At 38.1% G+C, this 17,794-nt stretch overlaps 1 protein-coding gene across 3 annotated transcripts in view; it reads right to left on the minus strand.

The window, feature by feature from the left end:
- Window positions 1-813: 813 nt before the first annotated feature.
- Window positions 814-17,794, minus strand: part of SYNE1 (spectrin repeat containing nuclear envelope protein 1) — a 321,099-nt gene continuing 304,118 nt past the window's right edge. For 2 of the 3 annotated variants that reach the window (XM_069787039.1, XM_069787037.1), the window contains 9 exons: window positions 17,455-17,597; window positions 16,530-16,656; window positions 15,177-15,388; window positions 13,456-13,656; window positions 12,980-13,108; window positions 12,386-12,598; window positions 11,290-11,382; window positions 9,396-9,454; window positions 814-2,614 (listed from right to left, as the gene is read on the minus strand). In XM_069787039.1, the coding sequence (XP_069643140.1) occupies window positions 2,374-2,614; window positions 9,396-9,454; window positions 11,290-11,382; window positions 12,386-12,598; window positions 12,980-13,108; window positions 13,456-13,656; window positions 15,177-15,388; window positions 16,530-16,656; window positions 17,455-17,597 (1,418 nt within the window). In that variant the 3' untranslated portion in view covers window positions 814-2,373. The remainder of the gene's footprint in view (window positions 2,615-9,395; window positions 9,455-11,289; window positions 11,383-12,385; window positions 12,599-12,979; window positions 13,109-13,455; window positions 13,657-15,176; window positions 15,389-16,529; window positions 16,657-17,454; window positions 17,598-17,794) is intronic. The other variant, XM_069787038.1, reaches the window with a different exon arrangement.

Consider the following 17,794-nt stretch of genomic DNA (forward strand, 5'->3'; position numbering starts at 1 on the left):
CTGTAAGAAATGAACACAAGTCTCACCTGTGACTTTTTGCCTGGTTCCTTCAACAGGCTGCTCTTCCATAGGTTGATACTCACAGGCTATCTACTACCCTTTAGATAACATCTAGTTCCATGAGATCACCAATAGGTGGCTGGAAAATAGGAGACAAAGTCAGGCTGAGATCCTTATTTCTCACTAAATTAGTTGTTTTACTCTTTACAGTGTTTGCTTTTAAAAGATAACAAAAATAGCTTTCAACAAAAAAGTAACCACCAAAACCAGGGACTGGCTGATCTCTGCTGTCTAAAGCATGGAGAGATCCAGACTAACATGTCTGAGCAAACTACCAAATTATTCATGTAGGTGCACTGATTAACATTGACTAAATTATGTCACCAAAGAGAATGATACCAGAAAAGAAAGGAAGGGTCAATTTTTCAGAATCGGTCAGGCCTGTTGCAAGTAACAGCTCATCCTTGTACCCCAAAAGTGCGTTTCTTATCTTTGTCTGCTCAGAATCAGTGACTATGGGTACAAATTCAGCCTAGCATATCTTCTGAATACCAATGAAGGAAACTAAGCCTTGAAAAGAATACATAGTTGTGTCAGTCCAAGTCTGGGTCTCCAACATTGAAGATACTTTGTTGACTTACAAAATCCCTTTCAGGAAAATGTTAACCTTACACTTACCTGGAAAAGAAGCTTTATTTTGGCTCCTCCAAATGCTGGAGTTCAGCCTGTGGTACTCTACCTCTGACCACCATCCCCCCATACCAGTTCAAATGATGACATCCCAGAAAAGTAATCCTACATCACAGCAATTAATATGCTTGCATTTTCTTCTGGCTTTTTTATTTCTGTTATGTAGGTGAATATATTCTACGTAAAAACATTTAACCCACAAAAAAAATTCACATGGTGTGTCATGGCTTGAAAAAACTTAAACTTATTAAATAGCAGTAACTTAGAGCCATGCTCTGTATTTTTTCAAAATTGAAAAGAGTCCTCTTTTGGTCAAGTTCTGATAAGCTGGCCAAAGTGTCTGCCACTGCTCAGACTGCAAGTTTTCTGCAGTATGCCTGTAAAATTTATGAGTTTTCAATTTGTTCTGTTTTTCTGCTATTTATGCTTATGTTTTGGGCATATTCCACTAGACTAACTATTGGTAAAGCATAAACATCAGTCTCAGTATTAAGCTGCTGTGGAGAATACTAAGAAGTTTCCAGTATACCCACAGGAAAAGATCTGCTTCAGTGTGGACTGGTACAATGTCAATTGCCAAAGGTTGCACGGGTGCAAACATAAACACACACAGAAACAACACATGGGTGAGAATGAACTTCAAGAAGCAGCTTGACAAAAAAACCCTGAAATGACCAATCACTAATTCAAAATACGGACAGCTTCAATATTAGCACAACTTCTAACGTGATACTTCCCCATGTATTTTACCATTTGTCAAGTTTTCCAGATCTCATTCAAACATATACCTAATACCGTTAATTTGTTACAGCATTTTAAAATTCTTTTTAGAAGTGTAGCATACGTACGTCTTCTAATTTTTTTATACCATACATATCTCATTCTAAACTTAGAGGTTTCCATATTTGTCATTAAAAAGCACGTAGACAAAATATTTTATGGTATCTATAATAAATGCAAAGAAATCAATACAAATAAAATTTGGCTTAGCAAACTGTACATACATAAATATGTTCTTTGTTTTTCGACATGACATTCAACATTTTTCCTCATAAAACCTTTTACGATCTTATTTATTACATCCATTTTTTTAAACCTTAAAAAAAGTGCTTCTCAGATTTACACCTTGTGCATTCAAAGCAAAAGTTAGAACACCATGCCCAAAACAGAAACCACGGGGAATAATACATTGCCATACAAGATCCTTTAAAATTGTGTGTTACAAATGCTCTAAAATTCCTTTAGCATTGGTTATTTTGTATACTGTAGATACTGAGAGGGTATTTAACAAAGACTGGCTAATGGCTCATTTAGAGCAGCACACAGGAAAGGATCTACAGTATCAAGTCCTTGGCTATGCATAGTACAGGGCAATGACCTGGATATAAAGTGGCTAAAAGATCCAGAATGCTGGACAGAAGGGCATTTCCCTCACACACGTCACATCCTCCTTAGTACCCAGGATGCGAGTATTGAAACGAAGCTACTCGGGTAATACGTTGTGCAGTTTGATACTGATATACTGATGAGTTACTAGCTGAGTGCCAGCAGAGAATGATATGGACACAGTGGTGGCCATAGCAGGTAGCTAAAGCTGCCGCACTGAATCCCGTCACTCTTTAAAACCATCCTGCCTCCCAGCTAGCACTCCAGCAAGGTCACCTGCTGTCTCACGGGTCTCCTTCATAGTGGAGGTGGACCATTCATGTATTTTAGCATGGGGTGGAAAGAGCGGGCAAAGTTGTTGGCCATAGTACAGCTGTAGTCCTCCTCGGTCATCGGCACCAGGCAAGCCAGCCCGATCAGGAGCAGCAAGAGGAGCTGAAGTGGCAGAGCAGCTCTGAGGACTCTGAGGAAGAAGGACGGGTGCCGCCATGCTGGCCCAGCCTCAGAAGGGGAGGAACCTGAGCCACCTCTTATGGACCTGAGAAGAGAGGACGGACAGGTGAATAGACTAAAACATTACTGCAGCAGGGCTTGCCCTCAGGCACTCAGCTTTCCCTGAAGGCTTGTTTACAATTTGTACAGACTTTGACTGACAACTGCAAAGGTATTTTTCACTGAACAGGCTGTTTCCCTAACACTCTTAAGAGACCCCATATTTCTAGACTGGGTAGGAAAACACCAAATGATCACGATAGAATGGGCTTTGTGACCCCACAGCCCCTTTGTCAATTATGGGAAAGACTCTCCACTTAAAGCACTGTGCTTTAGAGAAGGGGAAAATAAAAAGTGGGCCATACCTGTCACATGTGTTCAGTGCACACTGTCTAAAAAGGAAGCCTCCTCATTTAAAATGGCAGTTGCATTTGGTTTGCAGAAGTTTCTGCATTCATTTCTGTGCATAGCATCCGCAAGGGTATAATGTGTTAAGATTCAGTTACATCAATCTTCAGTTAATTAATACACCAATATGCAGGCAACCGGGACTCATTTTCTACAAAGTACATTGTATTTTGAATCTTGCACTGAATCAGCAGTTAAAATCTATTTGCTCAGCTGACTTGATACCATCACCTTCTAAGTGATTTTCTCCCTTGTGCCTATGGATCTGACTTGTATGTCTTATCGTATGTCTATGGGAGAGGCAAGATCTAATGCAAACATTTCCAAAGGGACGCTTCAAAGCAAGCACAAAAATCCAATCTGCTTTTTAAATGAAGGATAGACATAGTTTTCACATTTTCCTTTTTGTGTGAAACTGTCAGAGCTCTAACATCCAGATGACAGGTTTTGAGCTAGGTGGATGACTGAAAGGAGTAATTATGCAAGTTAAAATCTGATGGTCTCAGTGTGCTAATTAAATGACATGGGAAAGTATTGTATTTTAGCACTAGCGAAAAATGGAAGAACTTGGAGCGTTCAAATAATTTGCTTCAAGAACTCCTCCATTAAGACATTAGGTCATGAATTATGTCTTCGACATGTTGCTATAATACATCCATATAGCTGCTATGATTATGAAGCCCCAGAAGATCTATGGTTTGCTAGGGTTTAAGAGATAAAAATGCTCATAAGGATGGATTTAGTCTCAACTTGAAGGTGTGGGAGATCAGGCTTGCTGGCTGATGTAAAATGCTCCCCAATAAAGCAAGTAGGGGGTGATGGTTCCTTAGTGTCTCCTTGCCTTCCCTTCGTCCTTTTGATCCTGTCTCCCAGATAAATCTGAATCTGTGTGAGAAAGCATGCAAAAACCCAAATATCACCTTCAAAACTATGCCAGGCTTGGCAAGGGTCCCCTTCCGACATGTTCAGAAAATAATTCTTTCTATGCTTCAGTTTATTTTTATTGTCTTGTTCATATGTGTGTATCATCCCACTATGAAGACTTCAAGAAAGCCAGACAGATTTGGTAAAGTTTAGATGACCAACAGATACATAAAGACCCAGGTACACTAAATAATTAACTTGACCTAAATATCCCAGGAAGGAGCGACGATCAAAACATTAGATTGCATGTTGTTTGAATGCGTGTTATTGTAGCCCGGATGGAAAGCTGCTTATCGCATAATGTAAGATTGCATATTATAAAGAACATATTGAAAGGATATGGCACATTTAACAGCATCAGAGCATTCCATATTAAAGTTCAATTAGATCAGGACTTTTACTGTCCAAGAATGCCAAGACAGAAAGTTAATGGACTGAGGTAGGAACAAAGGGAACAAGGAGTGCTTAATTACTTTCCAAGCATTTGATTGCACAGTCTACCTATTTACAAGGCTCTCATTGTACAATGTTGTTAATCCCAATCAAAAAAGGCCACATTTCTGCAGTTGGTAACTGCTGTTTGATAATAAGCAAAGTCTGAATTTTCTTCATTGACTTGGAGTTACTCTGGGGCAATACTGGGTGTCACAAGGGGAATTTCCAAAAAATGGAATCAAAAGGGAGCAGGCAAAGTTAGCATCTATTTTTTCTTTTCTTTTCTTATGGCTTTAGTAGCACAATCCAGCACTTCCTGCTTTGTGTTTTACCAAAAAAAAAAAAAAGAAGAAAAACAGTGGCATGTGTAAGCTGCATGGTGGATCTCAACAAGGAACATAAACATTTCTTCAAAAATGAAAACAGTTCATGGCAAAGGTTTTCAAAACACTTTTTCTGCAGTGAAGCAGGGTGTTGAAGAATAGTTTCTAATACTGCATGGAAACAATTAAACAAGCAAATAATGAAACATTATGAAAACATCTTCAGAGGGGGAGTTCTAAAAAGTTCAAGTGCTGTACTGCCTGTGTTCATTGCAGGCATGCCTCCGTAAACTACATAATTGACTGGAAAATGGAATGGCTCACCTTAGAGTGTTTAATGGATTTGGTAAGGAGAGATGGTTAAAAATATACATTGTTAATAAAAAAGGCTCACTGTTCCTAAGGGCCAGAACTCCTGTTTACTCCAGCAGGAGAAGGGAAAGCTGAAGTAATATATGCCACTTTGAAGAAAAATGTAATTTCTTTTTCTTGGGCTTGCATCTTTAGCTGTCTGTCTTCTGACTGCTCTATCATTTGTCACACTGGCCCCTGCTTGAGGAGGGAAGGAAGGAAGGCCATCTGCTACTCACTCCATATGCAATTCCTACTAACTAAATAAAAGGGGGAGCACAGCTGCAGACCTGGCCAACAGTAAGCTTTTTCATGTCAAACAATCTCATAAATTCACCTAAGAAGTGCAGGCAATGGTTATCCTTACTTTGGAAGTTTGTAATGTCAGTGAAATTGGAACTCTTTCCTAAGCATTTCAAGAGAGAAGAAGCTAATTTACCAGGCTATAGAATGGACGGGCAGTGAACTCTAATTTTAGCTCAGATGAATACCTTCTTTTAAAGATGAATGATTCCCCCCCCAGAGGCACTGCTGGGCTAGTAGAATGTTATTACTGGAGTTAATCAAGGATGAGTCTCGATTTAATATCTTTATGAAAAGGTTATGGCACAAAATATAAGAACAGCAAATTTCATCTGTATGATGACAGAACTTGGAATTCTTTGCAAATACAAAATAGGATTGGCTTCTTGCACAGAAGAAAGTGGGTGAATCCAATAGGTTCAAGAAGTAGCTCGAGGAGTTTAAGATTTTAGTACATAAGGTAGAAATACAAACTTCTACTATAAATTTGGAAGTTCACACTCTGAAGATAATGAAGAGAATCTTGAGCTGTTTGACACAGGATAGCCACAAACCAATAATGTGGCTTGTGAATAGCTGTGAAAAGGGACAAAAGAAATTTTAAAATATATTTCAGTTCAAGATTTCCAGAAGAGGAAGGGGGTTGTCTTAATGATGTTCTATAAGGCACTAGTCCACTCTCACCTAGAGCAGTTTGGGTCATTTTGGTTAACATACTTCTGGAAGACGAATTCAAACTTACACAAGGCTTAAAGGAGTCAAAAAAAATTGCAGTATTTCTCCTATGAAGGAAATAAAGCCCTGAGCTTACCAACATAAAACCTGGGAGATACTAAAACTACTCTTTATAAAATAGTGCAGAACAGACAGAAAGATGTTGTTAAAATAAAGGAAGGGATAAAGTTGGCAAAAACCAAATTACTAATCTAACCATGGATATATTCAAGGTGGAAATTATTGTATTTCCAGATAATCGGAGAAATTAAATTTGATAATGACCTTCTAATAGACTTTTTGTTACCACTGCTTCTAATTTTTTTAAGATGGAGGCTGCTAGAGTTATGGAGGAGAAATATGATGCTCTGCCCACAAGAGCAGGCAATGACTCCTCTTGCTGGCCCAAGAGACGCTCTAGGAGTGACCTTGTTTGGCCACGTTCTGACTTCAGGTCTCTCCCTAGCTCTCAGCATCACATCACCCCAACCTCAGATTTGGCTTACCCTGTAAAGAATATGAATATGTCCATTTCAAAGGCAGTTAAAGATGAAGTTTAAGGAACAAGCTCTAAGTGAGAGTGCGGGAGATAACTGGGAGAAGAACCATGGCAAGCCAAGCCCAAACCTTGTGTTTGAGCTACTGTATGGTGATGACTGCCATTTTGTGGCCAAAGGCACAGAGAGTCCTGTGGCCTGGTGTGCTCCAGGAACAGCAAGCTATCTTTAAAGATCCACTAGTCATTTGGGGAGGCTTGGGGAGAGCAGGAAATGGAGGTTGGCACTGTGGCACCAGGACTTGAATAGAGCTGCTCAAGAGAGACAATGTAAACACCCCTGAGGAAATTGAACCACTATTTTAATCTCATTAACATTTTAATCACTTCAAAAAAATCCACAGGCACAGATCCAGGTGTGCATTTATGACAGCTCTATTAAACTGATGAAGAAAGAAGAGTTGCTTCTTGGATTTTCTTTTCCCACTTAGCACACAATTACTAATACCTCTTAAATGAGCCTTCAATTAAATCCACAACGTAACGCCTAGTTTAAGCTTGTACCTTGCTTAGCATCACACTATATACGCTTGTCTTTTTCCTGTGATAATGGGGAAGGCAAAGTGATATCACACTTGTTATACACAAAACACAGCCCCTCTAATTTTTAAATGAACTTTCCTTCACAACCTCCTATGCGATAAACCTTTTAAAATTGACTTTAGTTCTCCTGTATACTAAACTCTAACAGGGTTTGCTGATCCAGTGCAAGATCAAACACAAAGTACTCTGATCAGAGGCATGTCAAAATATTAAAGAACACAGTGACAGCTTGTACTGCTTTATCAGTTAAAACCACATTATACATCAACCACAACCTGTCTGGCTTGCGCATTTGATTAAGTTTCCTATTCAGCAGTGACACATTCGTATTCCATGCTTGTCTGAATGACAAATTGAATATTGTGTTGTACTGCTGCAAGACGTGTTAATAAACAGTGCTGGAAAGACTTGATCTGAAAGATGCCGCACCAATGGTACTGCTAGAATAGAGGTTGATCTCAAAGCTGCAAAGCACTGCTAGCTGCTCTTTGAGCCAGCAGCTCGCACCTACAACCAGAACCCTTCTCAAAAGGTTGGCAGAAGTGGTCTGACTATACAGCAGAGCAGAAGAGCGCACACAGTATGCTTCTTGAGTACAACGTTGCTAGTGCAAGCATGCTGATCTGCCGAGACATCCTCCATTCCTCCTAGCTGTTAATGGCTGCAGAGTAAAGCCCCACTCCTCCCTTTTCCCACTCCCTAAAGAAACAAAATGCCAAGCTTCATAGCAGACTGGAGTTGGAAAAATTAATTCTCTTTCTTCATCAGGCAGAAAGGTGGAGTGTACATATGTCACCTACTTTCTATTTGGTTTCCTTTTGTTTCAAAGAAAAAAAAATCCCTAAAAATAAGGCAGCTTCTTAGTGCCAGTGGAAGCAGTGAAAGATACGCTACCTGTTCTATATGTTATGCTATGTGGTTTTGCAACTACACCACTTTAGTCACAGTCACTAACTACAGATATAAAGCAAACTTTTTTTTGAGAATTGTTTATGTAAATATCTACATGGTAAGTAGTTTTGTTCTTTATTTCATTTATATTTGAGAATAATTTTGCTGAAAAAAGCCTTGATTTTGCTCATAAAAAAAAAATACTCTTAAGGTATTTTTTGTCTGCTTGGTTATTGCTCAATCACTGTATTAAATCTAGTGTTGCCTTCTCTCCAACATCAAATCTTTCACTTTAACAGGATTTATTTTAAAAATGAATTAGTTAATTTTCAATATATAGAGAATAAATGAGATTTAGTTCTTAGCTATAAGAACAAATGTATTTTCATCATACTTTGTGATTATTTTAGCTGTTGCAATGCCTAAGATGCCGAAATAGCAAAAGACATCTTCTTTATACATACTGGCCTGCTCATTTACGTGTTGGTTTTTTTTTTTTAACTTCATAACTCTAGAGGCTAGTGAACTGATCAGTGAAAGAGTGAAAGTACACACACCACACCGACAACAACAAAGAATGCATAAGCACTGTTAGCTGCAGAGATGACAGATTGCTGGAGACAAGGTGGAAAGCAAAAAGCTGTAGCTGCAAGCCTGCTCTCTACTGGTCAGACAGAGATGGGGCAGTGCTGCTCCCAGAGCAAACACATGGATGCAAGCACTGGGCAAGAGTCATGGCAATGTTAGCACGTTAGAGCGCAGTCATCTTAGGAGGGGAGAGAAAATGACCCCAGATCTCAAACCCCTCAAATTCTGACTTTTAATTTTGAGTCTTAAGTACTGAAAACCCACAAACTGAACAAAACATTTCAGGGGGAAAAAAAAAAAAAGAAAACAAAAAGAAAAGGATGTTAGTATGTCTCATCCAGATCTGTGGGTTTTGTGAATTCTAGAATATGGTATTGACCTATTACCTGCCTTAATTTAATATCTAGAAGTAAAGAGGATGATAAAAAGTGTTTGCCATGAACCTACCGGCATTTCTGTTAAATCATGCCAAAATAAAATAATCATTAAATATCATGAGTGTAAACACACACTCACCCTGATCAGGCATATGAAAAATAAATGTTGATTACAGGCCATTCCTGGGAAGCAAAAGCCATAGATATTCAAAGATTAGTCAGTATTGCTATTTAACAAAGAATTTGAAGTAATTGAGAGCCTCTTTTGCCAAACTATTAGCAAAAGGGAAGTTTTCAGTTGTTTAAGTCCTGTTCACCTGACCGAGTCGGTGTGGACGGAGAGGAATCACGGCCAATTTCCATCATCCTCTTGGGGTTCTAGAACAGAGTGCGGAAACCAGGAGAATAAGGTACCTGCTATGTGGACTGCTGACAGAGGGTCCAGGCTGTGAGAGACTACATTTGCCCCGTGGCTGTTTGCAATGAACAGGGGGTAAAGAAAGAAGAATGTTCAGTCCAGGCAAATAAAGACAAGCTACTGATGAAACTAAATTAAAAGTGCAGCAAAGGAAACATAAAAAAATAAATAAATAAAAAAATCAAATGAAGTGACCAATACCCATGAACCAAGGAAACTGGCTTTTCTTTGCATCTAGCTGAGTATGGAAATGATTGGAACATACACAGTAAACTCAAAAATAACAGTTTAGTCTTTACATTTATGAACAGTAGCTCTGGATTAAAAAAAAAAATCACTAGAAATTTAGCTCAAATAATTTATAATATGAAATAGAAAAAAAGTATTGAGTTGAATATGGGCAAATATAGATATTTCAAAATGCAAATGCAGCAAAATTAATATTCTCAAGGAAAAAAGGAAAAAAGGTCCAAGGGCCTCCTTTGATGAGTCTGGCCTCTTGTCCACCCCCATGCCCCCCACAATTTTGAAGGCCAAATAACTGTAGGTGCATTCCTGCACTCACAACTATTTGCTGGAATATTTAATGCAGTTAGGTAATTATAATTCTGATTGTATGTTTAGTATTAGTATTTATTTATTTAGCATCAGTATATCTGGCACTGAAATTCTAAACAACATCACTTCAGTCTCCAAAACTGTGGGTGCAAAAACCAGAAGTTTGAAAACCAGACTCCAAGGAGTCATACAATTTAGCTATACATTATGGACAAAAATGAAAAAAAAAAGTAGTCACATACATAAACACTAACAAATTAGAGATAGACAAATGCTGATTAAAATGTTAAGATGAAACCTATTATAATTCTACATACTCTTTAGACAAAGATTTTATGGTAAGATACTTCTCCATTTCCTGTAATGGTCAGGCATCCTCCAGTTACATCCATGATATCAGAGCTTTTACTAGTTATTTAAGTTTAAATTTAAAAGATAAAAACATTGACCTCTGAAATAAAATGTTAAGGTCTATATTCTTTCTCCTTTTGAAAAGCCAGTATTCCTTTACATTCTCACACTAGCATCTAAAAGGAAACTAGTGAATGTAAAAAAAAAACAAACCTAATTTCAAGAGCTGTAAAATTTATCAAGACAGAACCCAGAGGCTTTAAGAAAAGTGCAAATGGAATAAAAAAATCAAAACCAACTTGATTGTTTTAAGAACTAAGGAAAAAAGCAAAGTAATCAACCAATAGAATTGCAGAAAGAGACAAAATAATTGCAGTTCCATTTTGGGCTCAGAGTATGGAAGTGTTAAGTACTAGGCATGTATTGCTATATTTCTTGAATTTTGTGCCAGCGATGTAAATAGACAACTCCAGAGTTGCCATCATAGCCATTAATTAGGTCCTGTGCAACTAGCTGTTTTGAATAATGTTTTATGCCCTTCAGCTCTACTTAGCCATTCATCCAAAGTCTCAATAAGACCATCGGCAAGATTCATCAGAAACGACAAAAAAACCTTATTGAGATTCTTGACGAAGCGGCTCTGAAGAGAAGGCCAAACAGAAATGGAGGATTGATTATACCAGACAAGACCAGACTTTGGGGTGCTGCCATCACTAGAGCAAAATACAAGAGACACGACATGCCATACCATGGTAAACCAACCACACTGACAGCCCTGCTTTTAGATAGTATTTACCACTTCTGAGTTCATGCAGGATGGGATATGCAGCAGGGCTGGGGAAAGCAGCTGTGTTTTGCTCTTGGTTTATGTCATTTCCTTTCCTATCAAGTGAGAAGGGGGCCTTCCAGCTGGCTAGACCTACTGCAGACATCTAGAGTTCCCACCCAGGAGGTGGCAGAAAACGTATGACATGAAATTACCGTTCTCTGTCTGCTTGGAGTGCTTCTTCCAGATACAGGACTCACTGAGCCTGATGTGTCCAATTCATCAGCAGAGGACCATGAGGACAATTCCTAAAGTTCAGAAGGAATGGAGTTCAGAAATGCAGCAACTAGCTGTTCAGGTAAATAAACTAAAAAAAGCCCCTGAGTGAAATCCCAGCAGAGTTATTTCCAAAACAAATAAAATAAAGTAGTTAAATTTTGTTACCGAATTATAAGACTAAGGCATTACAAGTTTTCTCTGTTAGCCCTGATGGAAAAGAAAAGCATACACGTAGTTAAAACTTAATTGCTTAAAGTGACACATTTTCCGCCAAAGTCAATACAGGGAAAAAACCAGTTGCTCTTTATTGGCCTTTAATTACAAGGAGAGGTTGGTACCACCAAGATTTTACTTAAACAGGCAGAAATTCACTAGAAGGAGAGAAGAGCTGAGTTCTCATGCCTTACGTACTCTGCTAATACAAGACTTTAAAAAAAGTTAACTAAAGGAGAACTTTGAAATCTTTACTTTATACCTGCCACTGTTGGCGAAGACACGTGCATAACTTCCTCTCAAATACCCTGAGATACATAATTTTAAAAGTTTTAGAGTACAGCTCAAAGCTCAGAAGACACTATGAGAGATTTGTTAGCCTATTACAGAATTTATTTTATGCTTTTTTTCCCTCTCTCTTTGACAGAGGGAACATTATCTTCCTTTCCAGTGACAACTGACACACTATAATTTTCAGTGTGTATAATCTTCATGCAACTAGAATAATTATCTCATATACTTTGCCAGTTGACTGAATCAGTAATGGCAGGATAAACAAATCAAGATGTTCAATACTTATGGCTACACCAAGTAACAAAAAATTACTGGATTAAAAAACCCCACCATATGACAAAAGAGATGTTTACATTATGAAGTGTAAGATTACTTTATGTTATTCAAGATTACATGCGTACCATCTTGATAAGTATTGCAAACAACAGAAACAGTGCAGCCGACAGCACTGACCAGAGAAAGACAGTCAAAACAGTGGGAAATGTGTGCCCAACAAATAGCAAGGAATAAAAAGATGTGACTTACCAGTTGACTACTTGAAATGTCTAGAATTTTCTCTAGGTCTTTAATATGACGTGTGACCTCCTTCAAGAGGAGCTTCAGTCTGTTTCCAATGACATGCACCTTTTCTTTGGCTTCAAGACAGTCCTTGCCTTCAGCATTGACTAGCAATTGGCAGGACATATCTTGCAGTGACGCCACCTTCAACTGAGACTCCAGCAGTTCACGTCTGATTTGCTGTTGCCAAGGCAAGCATCAGATTTTTTTTAATGCAAGTTTAAAAAAAAAAAAAAAAAAAAAGGAAAAAAAGGCTAGGACTCACAAAACTGGACATTTGAAATTAATGAAATGGAAAGAAAAGAGAAGCAATAAAAATTTCTAATCTGACAGGAAGACAGACAGCAGAGTAGTGGTTGTCTGAGATTTTAAATCATGAGTTATGCTACTAACGGGAGTAAGTAATGTTCCCTACCAAAGTAAGGTTAGTTCCTGACATTGGTCCCACAGTTATGTGTTAGCATGCAATGTACAGTGCTAACCCTCAAGAGAAAAATAAAACTGATTAGGTGTTTTTCTGATGATACTTTTTGGGAGAGAAAGGGGTGATTATAACCCTACCATTAGAAGTCTGTGATGATCCTGCAGGGTTTCTGAGTCCAGGTTTGGATTGATGGGCACAATCTCATTTTTCCTTCTGTCAATATTCTCTAACCAAAGCAGCAAACCGTGGCTCATTTCATGGAAATCCTGAAAGTGATGAGTGATGATTTTAATAGTGTAGCAGAAAATTCCAGTCAAACTGAGGTTTTTAGTTTATGCGATGATAGGTCCTACTGGCTAAATAACGTAACTTACAAGGAAGTGTAGAACAGTATATTAGAATAATATTCAAGAGATGACGAATTTAGAAAATCTTGGGCTGGAAATACATGCTTCGGGTAGTGCAGATGAATCTTTCAGAAAACACATGCCGAAGCTGTATTTTGGCTTGCACAGGCAAGTTTCAGACTGAATAATAAGCACACCAGATAACGATATGGTTTACATTTTTTGTATGTGGGATGCTGACAATTTAAAATAAGTGCAATACAGACCTGGCACTGCATTAATGCATCCTGCAACGAGGAGCGCCACTCTTCGATCATATTGCATACGTGGTCCCAGCGCACATTCATCTGAGACAGGCGCTCTTGAAGCTTCTTGCTCTCTTCACTGTCAGACTGAGTGAACTCTGAGCTGCACAGATTGATGGATAAGATGATGGCTTTGCGGTTATCAATTGCTTTCTGCAGCTCCTTGATGACAAGACAAAGTGGGATGGGAGAAAGAAAGGATGGAAATTGGTAAAATGTGACTTTCAGAAGAACCAGGCAGAGAAGGCAACACAAGAATGCAATGATTTGCCATCAGCAACTGCGGAGTGGTACCTTACTGTAACAGTCTCTTTACTCTGGATATGAGATTTCTGTGCTCACTCTGTGACTCTGCAAATGTTCACTCTTTAACATCTACCAAAAATTTTACTGTAAGCATAAACAAGAACAAGCCAATTAAACTTGTAAAGTCTTAAAAGTCTGACGTCATAGTTGAATTTTAAAGATCTGGCTCATGCTTTGGGTATTTTAAAGACAGAGCAGGCCCAAGGAAATTTTAAGAGATGTAGGACAGTTGTACTTTAGCTCACAATAAAACTTTTGCCCTCACTTCTCAGTTTTGCTGGTAAACATGAAAACCAACATGTTTTCAAGTGGAAAGTGCTGTCAACAGTATTTTAAAATAAAAGCTTTTACTGAGGGAAAAGAAAACATACAAAGAGTATAAACAACCTACTCCAATTTATAGAAGCAGGACATGTATAAAAACTCTGATTTGTTTACATTGGAAACCACAAAAGAAACCCCATCTCTTTTGGTTTGGAGGGCACTAATGGGCTTTCCAAGAGTGGGTGAGGTAAGAACTGGATTCTTGTGAAATGCCCCTTTTTCCACCTACTTTACAGCATTTACTTAAAAGCCCCATGTCACAATGACCTTTGTAGTGCTTATGGAAGCTATATTTGGATTATAGTGAAGATCAGCATTAATATGCTTTAGATGGATCGCTGTCGGAAAGTCTTTGCTATCTGTCCCCCTCATTCCCAGCATGGAGCACAGTACATTTTGACATTGGCTCCCACATTTTTGTGCCCAAGCTTATAAGATGCTAGTAACTGAATGTGAAGTTGTGGACCATCACATTTGCAGATCTTTACAGCTGTAAAATATCCAGGAGAGATCACAAAGGCAGCATTCCAATCCGGGTGCATCTGAGATGACAGAAGAAGAAATAGGAATGTTGCAAAGGGACACCAAATTTTTCCTATGTAGTACTGGTGACAGCAGTGTGTAGGCTACAACCCCTTTTGGGCACTCTCTCCTTCTTCCACACAAAGTAATATGCCCCAGTAAGGCATTTCTTTTAAAGTAGCTATTTTGTTACCAGTTTGACTAGAAGAGATTTGATTTAACTTGGCTTTTTTTTTTTTTCATCAGCTTGGCTGACATCAGGAATTATCTGTACATTCTGGAATTAAAGAATTACCACAGAATTACTGTTCCAAAAATTCATTTGGACTATATAGTAAATGCCAGTGGTACATTTTTCTGCCAAAAGGTGATTCATAACATCACTTTCCCGGTTACTTCAGTTATCAGCAGTAGCCTGCTACGTGCGGAACGGAGAAAACGAGCTGCACCTATTGACAACCTCTTCAACGTACCTTTTGCACTCAGGTCTGTTTACAAGGTAACTCATGGAAAAGAGAAATAAAACTCACTTTCAGTTTTTTAATTCTGAGCTCAATAGTTTGTATGTCAGTGCTGAGATCAAGGCGGCGGAGTGTCTCCAGTTCCTCTTCAGTTTCTCCCAGCCAAGCCCAAATGCTATTAAGGTCAGAGTTAAACTGTTGCCATTGCTGAAGGTTTTGCTTCATCCTCAGCTCCTTGCTTAGAGCCTGAGCCTGAATTAATTCCCAACGGTCAATTACACCTGGAATGATAAACACGAAATTCAACAAAAGCAAAAAACCACCAGCCACACACAATTGCATCAGTTGAATCCTGTGCAGGACAAAAAAATGCTCCATAAACCCCCCAAAACACTAGCCCACGAAACACCACACTGAAAACTAAGTTAGATTGAAGAATGTGATGTTGGACAGAAAAAATGAAGAATCTGGATGATTCCAGGCAGCAGGCAATGTTACCACTTTCTATTGTCAGCCTTCTATGAACAGAATTAAGTTGATACATGCAGCTCTCTCAAACAGGTTATGCTGGTATAAAGACATCATAAATTAGCATAAATGCAAACTGGACAAGGAATCTGAATATGTCTCACTAGTCACATATTTATTATTATTTTCATTGGTATTTGTACCTACTGCAGTTTAACACTCACACCTCACTACATTTGCCTAAGCTACTGCTGATGCATTGGATAAATACCTGCGCTAAAAAGACATAAATTAGAGGCTATTTCTTCTTGTTAGTTATCTTGAAATACTATGGCAGAAGGACAAGTTGTATCATTCCATCAACTTAAAAAAAAAAAATCAAAATAAAATCAACTGCATGGGTAGCATATCTTGCCAAGCTAAGAATGGAGACATTGCCTTTACAGTCTCTGGAACAAATCCATGTTTTTACAATGCCATACCTCCTGTTCTACAGCTGATGTTTAAAATTAGTCAGGTGAATACTTCTACTCTATGAATATAGATTTCTGTACTGTAGATGGATAATATTAAAAGTGAAAGCTAATATTAGAAGAAATGAATGGTGACTTATGTGTTTTGTACAGCAATATAAGCAATCTTTTTTCATCAGAAAACATTCAACAAAAATGCATTGGATCCACAGTGAGGTTCAGAATGGCTTAGGGTTGTGTCTCATAATATGAAGGGGTTCTTCAAATGCACTTGTGTGCCTAACCTCTTTATAGGGCATATACAAGGAATATTTACTTTTCCTTACTATTCCTAATAAGAGATGTTAAACAGAACATGGTAACAGAAAGAGTCATGTAAATATGTATGTCAGTAAATAATTCCAAGTATTTATTCAGAAAAATTTTGTATGTTTGTTACTTTTCATAACTGCTTTCCATCAAAGAACTAAATGTTACTTACCAGCTGTTTGTGTTTCAGTACTGTTCAGGTTAATAAGTCCAGATAATTTTTCTTCTTCCTCTTTCAGTTTATATCCAAGCCTTTTTACTGTGTCTATGCTTCCACTGCACTCCCCTAGTAGCTTCATCTGTGTTAACAAACACAAAATCCCCTCTCAATACACACTGTACAGGACTAATTGCATGGAAAATACAAATTACAATGCAACCTCCAGAATTTTCCAAAAGCAAGTCTAAGTGTGAAGATAAAAATCTATTACTTTAACAATCTGTCCTGACACTATGAAAGAAATTTATATGGAGACAATAAGGCTTAAAACATAAGTTCAGATTAAATAGAAATAACTCAGTGCCACTGTGCCAAATCGTGCTGGATGGTTTAGGTGTCATTTGTTCTAAATGTGAAATATTACTATGCATCCAAGCAGCTAATCTTTTAATTCTGTCAGTAATAAAATTATTTGAATGAATTAGGGAGAGATTTTTCTTCCAGAAAACCTCTCTGAGAAAGCTTTTTAATCATGGATTCCATATAAGCAACCTTGCTTACATGATGCATGTTTATAAATCATCAGCAAGATGAATACTGTGCATGAAACTATAAAACCTGCTTTTAAAAGCAGAGGAATTTTAAACAAGGATATCATCATTAGATGGATAAAAACACATGTGAGAAACTACTTTTGGACATCTGCAAAAATGTAATAGGAAAATAAATTCCTTAGAGTCATGTTCCTGTAATCTTATGCTATTGTAAACACACTAATAACATAAACAACAATAGCATGTGTTTAAGGGTAGCAACCATATGAGTGAGTAAGTCTGAGGAACAGTAATATCTAATGGCTTTGTTGAAACAGCTATATTTCTTTCAATAGCAAAGCTAAGCTTGGAGCGCTGATTCGACTTGTCCAAAATACACGCACATATCCTTTGTAACTGGAATCCAGCTCTGGTCCAGTAGGTGTTTTGCTGCGGATGATGTTTTCTGTTTGCTGTATTTGGAAACGACTGGTGTCTAAGGCCTTGTCCAGCTGTCGGATATGTGCTTCCAGGGCACCAGGTTCTCCTGTACCAAAACCAAAAAAAGTGACTGTCACTCAAGTTTTCCCAAAGTTGTTTTTTAATCTTTTGCCCTGGCAGAATAAATATCAGGAATACTATCTAGATTAGACAGTAAAGGAGAAAAGTGACTGCAGCGGTATGAGTGGTATAATATCAAAGCAAACTGGTAACTAGTTACGTTAGAGGATGTTAGCGACCTTC

Source organism: Haliaeetus albicilla, chromosome 7, assembly GCF_947461875.1.
Source record: "Haliaeetus albicilla chromosome 7, bHalAlb1.1, whole genome shotgun sequence".
NCBI classification, from domain to species: domain Eukaryota; kingdom Metazoa; phylum Chordata; class Aves; order Accipitriformes; family Accipitridae; genus Haliaeetus; species Haliaeetus albicilla.